The sequence below is a fragment of the Gopherus flavomarginatus genome, chromosome 11 (genome assembly GCF_025201925.1).
Source record: "Gopherus flavomarginatus isolate rGopFla2 chromosome 11, rGopFla2.mat.asm, whole genome shotgun sequence".
NCBI lineage: Eukaryota > Metazoa > Chordata > Testudines > Testudinidae > Gopherus > Gopherus flavomarginatus.
Genome location: NC_066627.1, coordinates 16,928,202 through 16,942,210, shown reverse-complemented (window position 1 = coordinate 16,942,210; position 14,009 = coordinate 16,928,202). Strand labels below are relative to the sequence as shown.

Sequence of the window (14,009 nt, the reverse complement as noted above, 5' to 3'; positions counted from 1 at the left end):
TTGGGATTCCAGAATATCTTGGCAAAAGACTCTTCTCGCTTAGAGAACCCACGTACCAGGCACACCGCCTTTTTGTGGGGGGTGGGGAGTACAGAGTTCCAGGCTGCTTACGGGGCCATACAAAAGACACTGGAGAGGCCCTTGGACAGAAGGATTATACAGGAGTGTCAGTCTACTTTGAATAGTCCAACCTAAAACCTAACGGGACCTGGCAACTTCTGGCAGACCACAGGCAACTTGGCGACACTTAGCTCCAGCGATACACTTGCCAAGGGCTGCGGTGGCAGCTCCATCCCTGGCAGCTGGTTTTCAAAAAGCTCTGCCCCAGTTCAAACAGGAAGCAATTTGGCGCAGCTCGCCGGCCTGTGCTCTGCAGGAGGTCAGACCAGATGATCACAAGGTCCCATCTGGCCTTGGAATCTATGCAGCAAAGTGGAGCTCAGGTTTTCTAAAGCCAAACAGTTCTCTGCCCTGGAGGTCGGGGTTGGACTCCCCAGTTGGCTCCAGGTGATCGGTGTCAATCATCGATATGGCCCCTGGAGGAGATGCTCCTGGGGACGCTGACACCCCTCTAGAGTTCAACCTCTTGCTCTGCGCGAGGTAATACAGCTGCCAGGGAAGCTGATAAATATTCACTGGCAAAAAACTGACATGAATGCAGCATTCCAGCTGCCACGCAGTATATGGCGCCCTTCTGGAACACTGCTTGCAGCAAAACTTGCACCGCTGATGAGCAGGACGTGACAAGTTAAGGGACCTGCCTCCCCTGAGAACTAAACTCTGACACGAGTTATGTTTTGATTCCTGCTCCTCCAAAGAGCGGCGGGGGGTGCCACGCACTCACTGGGGCAATTCCTCAAAGGAGCGACACCGCTGCACCAGCACCAGAGCCGTGGTTCCATCCCCCAGCTCTGGGCAAAAAAGGAAAAAGTTGCAAAAATACATCATCTGTGAGAAAAGCTGGTATTGTTTTCTGGACAGCCTGTATCTCAGGAACCCCTGGGTCAAATGACCCTAAATTTGGATCAGTAACCCTAAGGGGTGCACTTTGGCAGAGGGTGAGAGGGGACGCAGTAGGGGGCATTCCACCCTTGGTATCAGAGCTGCCTCAGATGCCCCAGCATGGTGCTGGGGGGAAGAGAGCAGGATGGGAGACTCAGGAAGGGGTGCTGAGCCCTCTTCTGTGCCGCTTTTTGTGCATTTTTCTACCAAGCACCCAGCCACTCCTGCTCATTAACTCTCCCTGGCGATGTGGGTTAATTCTGCTGCCCAGGCTGCATCCCAGAATTGGGGAAATCTGTCTCCTGTGGTGCCATGCGGATGTGACATCCTGACCCAGCACTGAGACGCCACCCAGTGCTACTCACTGGCCCCCCTGAATCCCGGAGGGTGCTGGGATGGGGCCCTTTGTGCACAGTGAGGGGCAGGTCATTGTAATAAGTGCGAGCAGAGTATGTCCCAACCACCCTGCCATTGGTCAGGGTAAAGCTTCCCCTTTCGATGGGGCGTCGCCGCTTCTTGTGGGCACGGATTATGAAATACTTAACGTCAGATATTTCTTTACCACCGGTTCCCTCTTCTATTGACTTCCATGCAGCTGGGGGAGGCCAGCTCTGCAGACAGCTGGACAGATTCTCTGGGGGAAACAGAGGCACCAGGACAAGTGAGTGGGAGCGCATGGGAAAAGGGGCTAGGTATAATCTAGGCAGGGTTATTCCCCAGTTTAGCTGGTAGAGAGGAACATTAGAAAACACACCAAAGAGAAGTTCAGACAAGGCTCTTCTCTCCCATAGGCTCTAAAGCTTTGTGCAAAGAAGGTGGATGTCGCTTTACGGGGGGAAACTAAGGCAAACAAAACCGAAGCCACCTACAAGAGGTCAGTGATGGAGCCAGGACTCAAATCCAGGGCTCGTGAATCCCAGCCAGGGTCCCCATTCCCTTGTTTAAGGCTACTTGGCCCTTAGATGGTGCCCACTAGCTGCAAAGACCTAAGAGACGGGACCATCAGAGCTGGGACAATTCTCTCACAACTGCTGCCATGGGTCTCTCTCAGAGCAGCTCGGACGTGGGCACTCCGGCCGAAAAGACCTGCTCCACAGGCCTCAGGACGGACGGGAAAGTTTCAATTGCTATTGATGTCTCCTGGTGCAAAGTTGGGGTTGTTTTGCCAAGGGAGGCCCAAAATACAGAACCCCCAGAAGCAACAGCTTTTTAAAAATATCCTCCTGCTTCCACACTGCTTTTTTCCCCACTCGCTGCTAGAGGGGAAAGCTCGGGCAATAGTCACGTAAAACAGACTGTTGTGCTCAGTTAGCACAAGGGGCCGAGATCTAGTTCCCAGTCTTATGATTAGGGACCTACCAAATTCACGGTCTATTTCAGTCAATCTCATGCTCGTGGGATTTTAAAAATCATAAATTTCATTATTTTGGATATTTAAATCTGAAATTTCATGGCAGTGTAACTGGGAGTCTTGACCCAAAAGAGGGTTGTGGGGGGCTCACAAGGTTATTGTATGGGGAGCGCAGAATTGCCACCCTTACTTCTGCACTGCTGCTGGCGGCAGCGCTGCCTTCAGAGCTGGGCAACTGGAGAGCAATGGCTGCTGGCCAGGAGCCCAGCTCTGAAGGCAGTGCAAAGTAAGGGTGGCAATACTGGGACCCCCCCCACACACAAGAACCTTGCTATAAATTTGGTAGGGCCCCACTTATGAGTCTACAGTGCAATGTAAGGCTGTGCCTCAACTGGGCTCAAGCCAACCCCCCCACCCCTTGCATCTACACTGCAACTGCGCTAATCGAGGGCTCAGACCCAGGACCCTGCAGGGCTGGTAGGCCAGATTCCCTCTAATTTTTTACATCCATGTGCAGAATGAATTTTGTTATGTGCACCAATATGGATGTGATGTGCGGCAGGGGTGAGGCTGAAGGTTTTGGAGTGTGGGGAGGGCTCAGGACAGGGGCAGAGGGGTGGGGTGCGGGGGGGTGAGGGCTCCAGCTGGGGGTGGGGACTCTGGGATCAGGCCAGGGATGAGGAGTTCAGGGTGTGGAAGGGGGCTCAGGGCTGGGGCAGAAGTTTGAGGTGCAGGGGGGGTGAGAGTTCCAACTGGGAGTGCAGGCTCTGGGGTGAAGCCAGGGATGAAGATTTTAGGGTGTAGGATGCCCCGGGGCTGGGATCAGAGGACTTCCCCCAGCCCTCTCCCTGCCGGCAGCAGAACCGGGGGCCGGGGAGAGATGCCTCCCCCACCGGCAGCAGAACCGGGGCCTGGGGAGAGATGCGTCCCCCCGCCGGCAGCAGGGCTGGGGTCTGGGGAGAGATGCATCCCCCCGCCAGCAGCAGGACCGGGGCCCGGGGAGAGATGCATCCCCCCACCAGCAGCAGGACCGGGGCCCGGGGAGAGATGCGTCCCCCCGCCGGCAGCAGGGCCGGGGTCTGGGGAGAGATGCGTCCCCCCGCCGGCAGCAGGACCGGGGCCCAGGAGAGATGCGTCCCCCCACCAGCAGCAGGGCCGGGGCCCGGGGAGAGATGCGTCCCCCCGCCGGCAGCAGGACCGGGACCCGGGGAGAGATGCGTCCCCCCACCGGCAGCAGGGCCGGGGCCCGGGGAGAGATGCCTCCCCCGCCGGCAGCAGGACCGAGGCCCGGGGAGAGATGCGTCCCCCCGGCGGCAGCAGGGCCGGGGTCTGGGGAGAGATGCGTCCCCCCGCTGGCAGCAGGACCGGGTCCCGGGGAGAGATGCGTCCCCCCGCCGGCAGCAGGGCCGGTGCTTGGGGAGTGTTATATCCTTGGGGGCAACCGGTTTAGGACGAAATCACTTGAGGCCAGAGAGCAGACAGCTAACAAAACTACCAGTTATTTACAGACCACAGAGCTCGCCTAACCGTCCAAAGCTGGCTGGGCTATCCCCTAAAAATCTAACTCAGTTGCCATAGAAACAAAAACCATGACAACCAAATACAGAACAGGGAGAGATGCCTCCTCCCGCCGGCAGCAGGGCTGAGGCCAGGGCCGAGGCACCTCTCCTCCCCAGCGGCAGGAGAGTGGCACATGGCAGCCCTGCACGCCCCAACTTGCTCCGCTCCCCTTCCCAGTTCCCGCCCACCTCCAAGCTCTCTCCTCTCCAGGCCCCTGTGGCTACATGCCTGCGCGGCCCTTGGCCGTGCAGCTTAGAGGGAACATAGCTGGAGGATCCCAGCTCAAGCGAAGCTGGGACCCAGGGGCCAAGCCCTATCACTTTCCAGTAGAGACGCAGCCCTGCTCGACTCCGGTCCTGGGAGTCAGCCGGAAGTATCTCACAGTTCCACGGGACAAATTCCTTAGTCCTCTCACGGCCACGGCTTAGGTCAGCATGGACCTGCTCTCTGACCACATGCACTGTCAGAGAGCTGCCTGGGTTGGCAGCGGGGAGCGAAGCCAGCAAGCCTTTTGCAAAGCCAGCTGCTTCCTGCTCACAGGCAGGGTGGGCAGGAAAGTTTTCCCATGAGCCCTAGGGCTATAGCAGCCATATTGTGGGGTGCTAGGGGGTCTGCAGGCTGCAGTGTGGATGCCAGATCCCCAAGTTTGAGCCTGGGTTAGAAAAGCCCTTGGGTTAAAATACCACACGGATGCCCAAGCTCAGGGTTCCCAACACAGCTTGGCTGAGTGGAGTCCCACTAACCCTGGGCTTACCCTGCAGTGTAGACGTACCCTTAGGAGCAGGGGAAATTTGGCAGCACAATCACTGGGATTGCCAAGCGTTCAAAGAGCTCTAAACCCCACCTACCTGGGCAGAGCACCTGGATGTTTAGCATGGCACATCGGTGTCTAGGGCATTGCCAGGTTCACTCGGGCAAGGGGATCCCCTCCAAAACGCTCTGCTTTACATGAATGACTAACAGACGGGCTCAAAAATGGCTGGGCCACAGCTGGGGCGAAGAGAAACTCGCCGGGGTGGGGGTGGGGACAAAGCTAGGGAGATTTAAATGCTGTATGCTACGTGACAGAGCGACACTGGCACCCTCTACTGGCCGAAGCCTTCAGCGAGGATAAGCCCTGAAATCGCTACAGCGGGGGTGAGTCACCCACAGGGGGTCCGTGCTGTGCTGGTCTCACGTTCCCATCTCATACCCACCTCCCCCTTTCTCCCCTCCAGCCAGCAATGAAGACAAGACTGGGTCCAGGCCTCCTGCTGCTGATTTTCCTCTTGCCAGCCTGCCTGACTGCGGCCGGGAGAGAGACGCCGTACAAGAAGTTCCAAAGGCAGCATGTCGACACCTCTGGGAGCTGGGAGCCCGACCCCAACCGCTACTGCAATCTCATGATGCCGCGGAGGAACATGACGGTGTCCTTCTGCAAAGATCTCAACAGCTTCGTCCACGGGGCGCTGGCAATGATAACCGCTGTCTGCGGCTCAGGGGGGACATGGCATCACGAGGACTTTTACTACAGCAACTCTCCCTTCCAGGTCACTGACTGCCAGACAACGGGAGCGTCTCGCTGGCCCCGCTGCATTTACAGGGGAGACATCTGCAGTAAGAGAATTTGTGTTGCCTGCAAAAATGGGCAGCCTGTGCATTTTGCCCGGCCGTCGGTGTGCGGTGGCCCATGAGCCGTGGGGCAGACATACAGCCCTGCAGCTGTTCCTGGGTTTTGGCAATGCTGGCAGCCTTGGGCGCCCATAGCTGCTGGACGCCATCCCCATCCTCCTCCCCAACAGAGTATTTGGGCACCTCATTGGAGACAGCAACAAAGACTGTTGTTCCTTTTTCTATGGCAAATTATAACTGCCCCCTCCCCTGCCTGAATTGGCTGCTGCCCCCTAGTGACCATTATGCAGTATAGGCGCCCCTTCCCCACCCCCACCTTCTGCTGTCCCCTAGTGCCCATTATACAGTATAACCGCCCCTTCCCCACCCCGAACCTCTGCTGCCCGCTAGTGCCCATTATACAGTATAGTCACCCCGTCCCCACCCCCACCCTCTGCTGCCCCCTAGTGCCCATTGTACAGTATAGCCGCCCCTTCCCCACCCCCACCCCCACCCCCATCCTCTGCTGCCTCTTAGTGCCCATTATACAGTATAGCCACCCCTTCCCCGCCCCCAGCCTCTGCTGCCTTCTAGTGCCCATCATACAGTATAACCGCCCCTTCCCCACCCAGAACCTCTGCTGCCCGTAGTGCCCATTATACAGTATAGCCGCCCCTTCCCCACCCCCACCCTCTGCTGCCCCCTATTGCCCATTATACAGTATAGCCACCCTGTCCCCACCCCCGCCCTCTGCTGTCCCCTAGTGCCCATTATACAATATAGCCACCCCTTCCCTACCCCCACCCTCTACTGTCCTGTAGTGCCCATTATACAGAATAGCCGCCCTGTCCCCACCCCCAACTCTCTGTTGCCCCCAGTGCCCATTATACAGTATGGGCACCTTTTCCCCATCCTTTATCCATGGAGGGGGAGGCGGAGAAGGGTCAAAGTGCAGAGGAGATGTTACCAGGCTGAGCCCTGGATGCTGTTTTCTCTTGCTTCTTCCTGGAGTAAAATACTTTTTGCAAATGCAGAATGGCTAGGGAGATGTTTGTGGGGGATTTGCTATAGGCAAGACAGCACTCCCTGTTTCCACTGCTTCAGTAGCAGCAGACAAACATGGCGGGCAATGGGACATGGTGCTCCTCTAAGGGGCACCAGCTGCCATCCGGCCCCAGGTTAACTACTGGCTGGCTCAGGGGGTGGGCAATGGAACATGGGGCGGGCAATGCAACATGGGGCCTTTCTTCACCGAGTGGCGGGGGGTGCTGGTTTCAAACAATTTTCCTTTCCCATGTGACGCCAGGTGGGAGACAGCACGTGGGAAAAGCTGGGTGTGAAAATCTCCCAACACGGTGCAAATCCCCTTGGGTTTGATGTTTCATATAAAATATGCCCACTACACAGGGACAAACCAAAGCACCAGGGCCCAGGCAGAGCTGCAGCATGTGGAGACACCATCAGCCCTGGTAGAGGGACGGCAAAGCTGGGAAATTCATGGCAAGCTGCCAAACGGCCCATGAAAGATATGAACACCGGACCCCCCACTTCACAAGCCCAGGGCAGGAACCCCTGGGCTACAGGATTGTGTTGTCTTCAGGGGTGGCTCTAGGCATCAGCATGCCAAGCGCGTGCCCGGGGCGGCAAGCCACGGGGGGCACTCTGCCAGTCGCTGCGAGGGCGGCAGGCAGGTTGCCTTTGACGGCTTGCCTGCGGAAGGTCTGCTAGTCCCGCGGCTTTTGGTGCACCTCGCGCGGGCGGGCCACTGAATCTGCGGGACCGGGGACCACCCGCAGGCAAGCCGCCGAAGACAGCCTGCCTGCCGTGCTTGGAGCTGCAAAATACCTAGAGCCGCCCCTGGTTGTCTTCCTTAAACCCCCTCCGCCCCCGCATCTAGTCCATCTTCCCACTGGGGTTCTGGGGAGGCTCCCGGCCATGCTTGGTGGGGCTGCTCCAGACGGAGGGCTCTGAAAATAGGATCCCGTAGCAGCCAGCTCCCCACACACACTAGCCTCCCAGTCCAGATGTGTCAATCCCCAGATGGGTTTGGGGCGGGTGAGACAAGGAATTCTTGGCCCGGGCCCCCAAAGCACGGGGCTCCTGGCAGGATTTTAACCCACAATGGTGGAGGTCATCACCCGGCCAGCCAGCCCCCGGGAAGTGCTCCCACGTGCCCCCCAAAGGAGGTATCTCTCTCGTTCCTCTCTTAGGGGAGCTGGCAGCTGCGCAGGCAGCTGGTCCCTCCCGGCCCAGCACAGGCACAGTTGGGCTCTGCCGGCGGCGGGGTCAGCACCGCCGTTACAGTGGCTCCAGTGGAGCCAGGGCGCCAGGCCCACAAAGGGTTAACCCAGCCCGGGCCACAGCCCAGCAACGTGAAGTCACCAATTTCCTAGAGCCCGCTGAAACACTCAGCAGCCTGCGGAGCGCAACGCGCAGGTGCAGCAAGGACTGCCTGTTGCAGGGTGTGCTGGGAGTTGTAGTTTACATGCCGCTGTGTTCCGCAGGGGCCCTGGGACCTGCGCTGCCAGCTGCACTACTAGTCCCAGAATGCCCCGCGCCACGCTACGAGCCACTCTCGCTGAAGTAGTCTGGGCGGACCAAAAAGTAACCCCCAAACAGGAAAGGGTCTGGTGCGGGGCGGGGGTCCTGGCGCTCATCGCGCTGCGCGCCCCCTCCCCCGTTCTCCTGGGGCCGCCCCCCAGCGGCTGTGATGGCCGGGGCCCCTGGGCACTGTCTCGACCCTGCACTTTGGGGTGGGGGGTGGTTGTGGTGCCTGGGAGCAGGGGGGGCAGTGACAGTGGGTCCGGTCAGCGCTGGCTGCCGCGCCCCTGGCCAATGGCAATGCCCGGAAACTGCCTCCCTGCACTCCGGGGAGGGGAGGGGAGGGGAGGGGGTGCAGCCCGGTTTTGCGCCCACCAATATGTTTGGTGCCAGGCCCACAAATAGTTAAGCTGGCCCTGTGCAGGTTAATTTCCTCGCACGAGATTAAACAATCAGAGCTCACGGCTGTTGCTAACCAGGGTTTGAACCCGTGACCACACGTGAGAAACAACATGTGTAGCCCAGGACATGGGAGCTCCCTGTGCTTGGCTAGATGGTTCTGTCTCAACCCACTTGTGGCCTGTCCTGGTGCCAGAGGTGTTTACTGTACCAAGCAGCCACAACTTTGTAATGGAGATAGGCTGATGGTCTTTGTTCTGAGCTGTTTGACTTTACGTTTAGCCAGATCCAAACACACTTTGCTTGCTCAGGCCCAGTTTACCAACAGATCCACATCATCCTCTAGCAGTGACCACCCACCCCCTTCATTAGTTACCATCCCCCGGCTTTGCTGCAAACAATCTGTTTTTTCCAGTCCATTGATACAAACAGTCAATAGCCCAGGAGATCCACCTGGTCAATAGGAGGCCCAACCCGGCAAGAGCCAAGGACCCGAACCCGGACACGGTGTGGCCCCTGGAGCTGGGTGTCATCACCTGCCACAATGAGGGCCCTGATCTGGTCAGGGTCTGGGCAGCAACCAGCACAATGGCGCCCTGATCTCGGTCAGGATCTGTGCAGCTGTGACCTCTAGCACCCCCGCATGCCACCTGGCAGAAGTCCCTCTGTTCTGTAACTCCTCTGAGGCCCAACACACTCACTGCCCGTAACAGGGTACTGTCACAGTATTTCCCCGCAAGGCGTATGTCATAGCATTCTTTCTCAGATCTGAACCTTAAAGAGTTCAGAAAATGAGAGACTAGCATGAATTTCCCTAAGCTTAATTACCAGCTTAGATTTGATAGGCTGCCACCACCCAAAAATATAGTGTTTTGGGGCACTCTGACCTCCCCAACCTTCCCTGGGGACCCCAAGAACCCAGATCTCTTGGGTTCTTAAAACAAGGAGAAATAAACCATTCCCCCACCTTCCCCCTCTCAGAACTTCCCTCCCTGGGCTATCCTGAGATACTGATCTAACCTCTTAAATCACCATGCAGAGAAGCATCTCCCTTCCCTTCCACAAAGAGGCAAATAGATTCAAGGAAAACAGAGAGAGATTTTATCTCTCCCCCTCCCGTCTCCCCACCTGTCCTGGTGAGTTATCCCAATCCCCTGGGATAAAACAAGGGAAACAGAGAAAAAACAATCAATCAGGCTCTCTAAAAAGAAATCTTTTAATAAAAGAAAGGAAAAAGTAAAGAATTATTTCTATAACTTCAAGATGTCAATATACAGGGTCCTATAGCTTACAGATGCCAGAAAGAGACTTTCCCCCCAGTACCAATACAAATCAAAATATTCCCAGCAACTACACATATAAAAGTTAACCAGCCAGATCCACAAATGCAAATAGTGTAAAACAATTAAAAAGCCTAAACCGCCTGGTTTTTACCTTCTATTTGAAAAGAAACTTAGAGAGCCTGTAATGTCTGGTCTCTCTCAGACCCTCCGAGAGCAGAACAAAGAACAAAGAACTCACACCCAAACTTCCCTCCACCCGACTTTAAAAGTATCTTGTCTTCTGATTGGTCTTCTGGTCAGGTGTCCAGTTTCCTGCTTGTAACCCTTTACAGGTAGAAGAGACATTAACCCTTAACACTCTGTTTATGACAGCATAACAAAGGAAAGCTGGTGACAGACTGCTCAGTAACACCATGGCCTGACGTAGGCACGGACGGTGCACAGAGTTATGTGTCTATGCCGCACAGATGGTCCTCACATGTGTTTCAGGAACAGATTTGATCTACGAGTTCATCCTGACACAGGAATGTGGCTTTACCACTCTGCCTGAGGCCAGAGACTTGAGATTTACATGCGTCTGAGTCAACAGAAAAAGTCAGCTGAGAGCCAGGTGAGGGAGCCAGGAGTGTGTCGACTGATTGGAGAACAGTCAGCAGGCAGAGACCTTTACCTAGGGGTGCCTGTCTAAGAGCAACTGAAGGGGAGACATCTCCTTTGTACCCATCACTCCAAGGGGCTGACTTTGTCCATACAGTGGATCCCCTGCCAAGCGGGAGGGTGATCCTGAAAAGTTGCTTTGGGTCAGTGTCACCTGCTGGGGGAGGGGCAATCCAGAGTGCTGAAGACTCATGTCCCCTTTTACCTGCCTCTGCCTGGGACACCCGCAGGGAACAGCCGCTTCGTGTCTATGCATTAAGCAGTCCTGAGCCAAAGTTTCAGGTTCAGGAGCCTGCCTGCAGTGCCACAGCCGTCCGCTGGTCCCCCCCAGCCTTGGTTAACTCTTCCCAGCCCCGATTTTCCTCAGATGTATGTTCTGCACCGTTCTTCTGGGCAGCTCAGATATTGAAGATTCGTTCCCCACCCCCCCAGGAGGGTCAAACCAAGTCTGTTCTTTTAACTGGAGCAGGGCCGGCGCAACCTATTAGGCAACCTAGGCGGTTGTCTAGGCCACTGACATTTGTGGGGCGGCAACCACATGGTCGTGAGCAGTATTTTGGGGGCGGGACCTGCCGGTGCTCCTGAACTGGAGTTATCAAATGATTCACATTAAACACAGCGCTGGATGGGTTCAGATTAAAGATAAAGCAAGTAATTTTACCGACTCAGTGAGAGCTTTCAAGTGAGTTCGAGCATTGGGCATGAAAGTCAGGAAAGACAAGAGAAATAAAGATAAAACACTTCCCTGCAGCAAAAACTTAACAAGCTAGACGTGGCTGAAGGGAAAATCCTTCCCACATGGTCCCAGCAACCTGGCAAACCAGATTCTCAGGTCAGGATCAACTCCCAAAGCCAAAAAGCTGGTCCCTTTGGCTTCTTAAGGGACTGAGAGATCATCTGGGATGTTTTTGCCCCCTTTAATAGTCCAGTCACCCTCTGAAATGCAGTTTCTGGAGGGTTACCCCAGTAAAGGTCATTTCCACTGTGAGAACGGAGACACGGGGGCTTATGGGGACAGAGCCCCCGTTCCTTGGCAAAGACAGGCTATTTGACAGGTGAGGGCCTATCAAGTTTGCTTACTCCTGACCAGAGTCATTGGCTTGTGCTTTGTCTTTGTGAACCTGGTTTAGCCTGCCCCCAGGCTCGCCTGGCAAACACGTTGCAGTCATAACCTCAGCTCATATTCATAACTCTGGTCATACATTCCATGCACACTCTCCACATACATATTACCCATCAGGCTGTCATTAAATGCTACCTCGCATGGCATCATTGGCATGGAGATTATTACAATAAGTGCAGGGTATGAACACAGGGACTCAGGGTCACACTGAGGTGCTTAACCACGGGTTGTCGCTGGCTGAAAGCAAGTTGAGTCACTAGGAAGTGAGGTTATACTTGTGCGTGATCTCTGACCATTTTCTGTCTCTATTCTCTTTGCTTTGTGGCACTTGAAGCTCTGTTCTTTAGTTCTAAATGTAACTGGTTTTGTTACAAATTCATCTCCCTGCCCCTAACTGTCACAGTATTTCTCTGCAAGGTGCAGCAAAGGAAAGCCAGTGACACACTGCTCAGTAACACTATGGCGTGACGTAGGCACAGAGGGTGCATAACAAGGTATGTGCCACACAAATAGTCCTCATGCGTGTTTCGGGGACAAACTTGATCTGCAAGTTCGACCTCATTACAGGAATGTGGCTTTACCGCTATGACTAAGGCTGGAGACTTAGGAAGTTATGTGCATCTGAGTCAACAGGAAAAGCCAGCTGAGGGCCAGGTGAGGGAGGCAGGAGTGTGTCGGCTGATTGGAGAACAGTCACTGGGGCAGAGACCTTTGCCTGGCCTGTGTAAGGACAGTTGGACTATAAGGAGAAGGGGAGAGATCGCCTTTCTGGCCACCACGTCGAGACATAGCACCTGGGTCTCTGTAGCTTTGCACAACAGGTCTCTAGCCACGTGGGAGAAGGACACCAAAAAGTCACATTAGGTAAGACAGGGAGCTTCGCTGTGGATTGTGGCTGGCTGAGGGCTGTTGAGTCACTGGGGACAGAGGTTGTACATATGTTTTCTCTGTGACCATTTTAGCCTCTGGTCTCTCTGCTTCATGGCACAGAAAGCTCTTTTCTTTAGTCAGGACTGGACCCTGGTTGGTTATAAATGCACCTCAGTGCTGTGATATTGACGAGAGGGCGGAGTTACCAGCAGAGGCACCAGGCTGGCCATGTCCTGGCTCTTTGGAGATGCTGGCCTGGGTGATTTCTCGATCTGTCTGGGTGGCCTGCTGCAGGAAGACGCTTCTGAAGATCTGGGGAACTGAAGAGCCCCAAGGGTTACCTGCAAGGCAAGGCCAGGGTGCGCCAGGACCAGAGGAGTGTGCCAGGCCAGCTGGCTGATGGGAGAGGCAGGGAGCAGACTCATTTTAGCAGCTGCAAATCTCTCTCACTTTGAGGCAGGGTGGTGATGGGGTGACTTACAGCTCCAAACACCTGAAGAAACATCACAGCAGCACCAGCACAACAGGGCCCTTGTCTCGGTCCAGGTCTGTGCAGCACCTGGCACAATGGGAGCCCTGATCTCTGGTTCTCGGCAGCGTTTGGCACAATGGGGACCCTGATCTCAGTTGGGGTCTGTGCAGCACCTGGCACAATGGGGACCCTGATCTCATTCAGGGTCTGTGCAGCACCTGGCACAATGGGGACCCTGATCTTGGTCGGAGTCTGTGCAGCACCTGGCACAACGGGGACCCTGATCTCCGACAGGGTCTGGGCAGCGCATGGCACAGTGGGAGCCCTGATCTCTGGTTCTGGGCAGTGTTTGGCACAACGGGGACCCTGATCTCAGTCAGGGTCTGTGCAGCACCTGGGACAATGGGGGCCCCGATCTGGCCAGTGCCCAGGAGGTTCCATGGAGGAGGCAGAGCCTCACCCCACGTTGTATCTATCCATCTCCCCCCTCTCTCCCCACAGCAGGTTGATCCAGTGACAGACTTGGCCATGACCCTGACGGGAGTCTTCCCCGCACTTCTGCTGCCCCTCGTCCTGCTGGTCACTGGTATGGCCCTGGCCCGAGGGGAGTCGCGCTATGAGAAGTTCCTGAGGCAACATGTGGATGCCTCTGACCCCAGCCCTCCAGATGCCCGGCGATACTGCAACCTCCTGATGCGGCGCCGGGACATGGCCACTGCCCACAAGTGCAAACACGTCAATACCTTCATCCATAGCAGTGCCGACCAGATCGAGCCCGTCTGCAGGGACGGCGGGGAGCCGGCTGGAGGAGACCTGCGCCTCAGCGAAGACCCCTTCCCCCTCACTGTCTGTGAGCTCCAAGGAGGATCTGATCCCCCCGACTGTGACTACAGTGGGTCCAGTAGCACCAGCAGAATCGTCATCGCCTGCGTCGATGGGGAACCAGTCCACTTTGAGACACAGGTTGAGAGCCAGGCAGGGGAGGAGGATGAGCTATGATCCCTCTTGCTCCCACCAGGTCCTGCATCCAAATCCAGACCTTACCAGGATCAACCCCAAGTCCTCCTTCGATCCAGCCTCCGACTCTCTTTAGATCAACCCCTGAATCCTCCTTCAATTCAATCTTCGACGCTCCTCAGATCAACTCCCAAATAATCCTTT

General features: G+C 55.9%; 2 protein-coding genes across 2 annotated transcripts; both read left to right on the top strand.

Annotated features, from left to right (window-relative positions):
- The first annotated feature begins 1,582 nt into the window (after window positions 1-1,582).
- Window positions 1,583-5,768, top strand: LOC127031297 (ribonuclease-like). The gene is made up of 2 exons (XM_050918046.1): window positions 1,583-1,663; window positions 5,131-5,768. The coding sequence occupies exons 1-2, from the start codon at window positions 1,592-1,594 to the stop codon at window positions 5,584-5,586; spliced, it is 528 nt and encodes a 175-aa protein (XP_050774003.1). The 5' UTR covers window positions 1,583-1,591; the 3' UTR covers window positions 5,587-5,768.
- Window positions 5,769-13,376: 7,608 nt separating this feature from the next.
- Window positions 13,377-13,847, top strand: LOC127031302 (ribonuclease-like). Its single transcript, XM_050918051.1, has one exon. The coding sequence runs from the start codon at window positions 13,377-13,379 to the stop codon at window positions 13,845-13,847; it is 471 nt and encodes a 156-aa protein (XP_050774008.1).
- The last annotated feature ends 162 nt before the right edge of the window (window positions 13,848-14,009 follow it).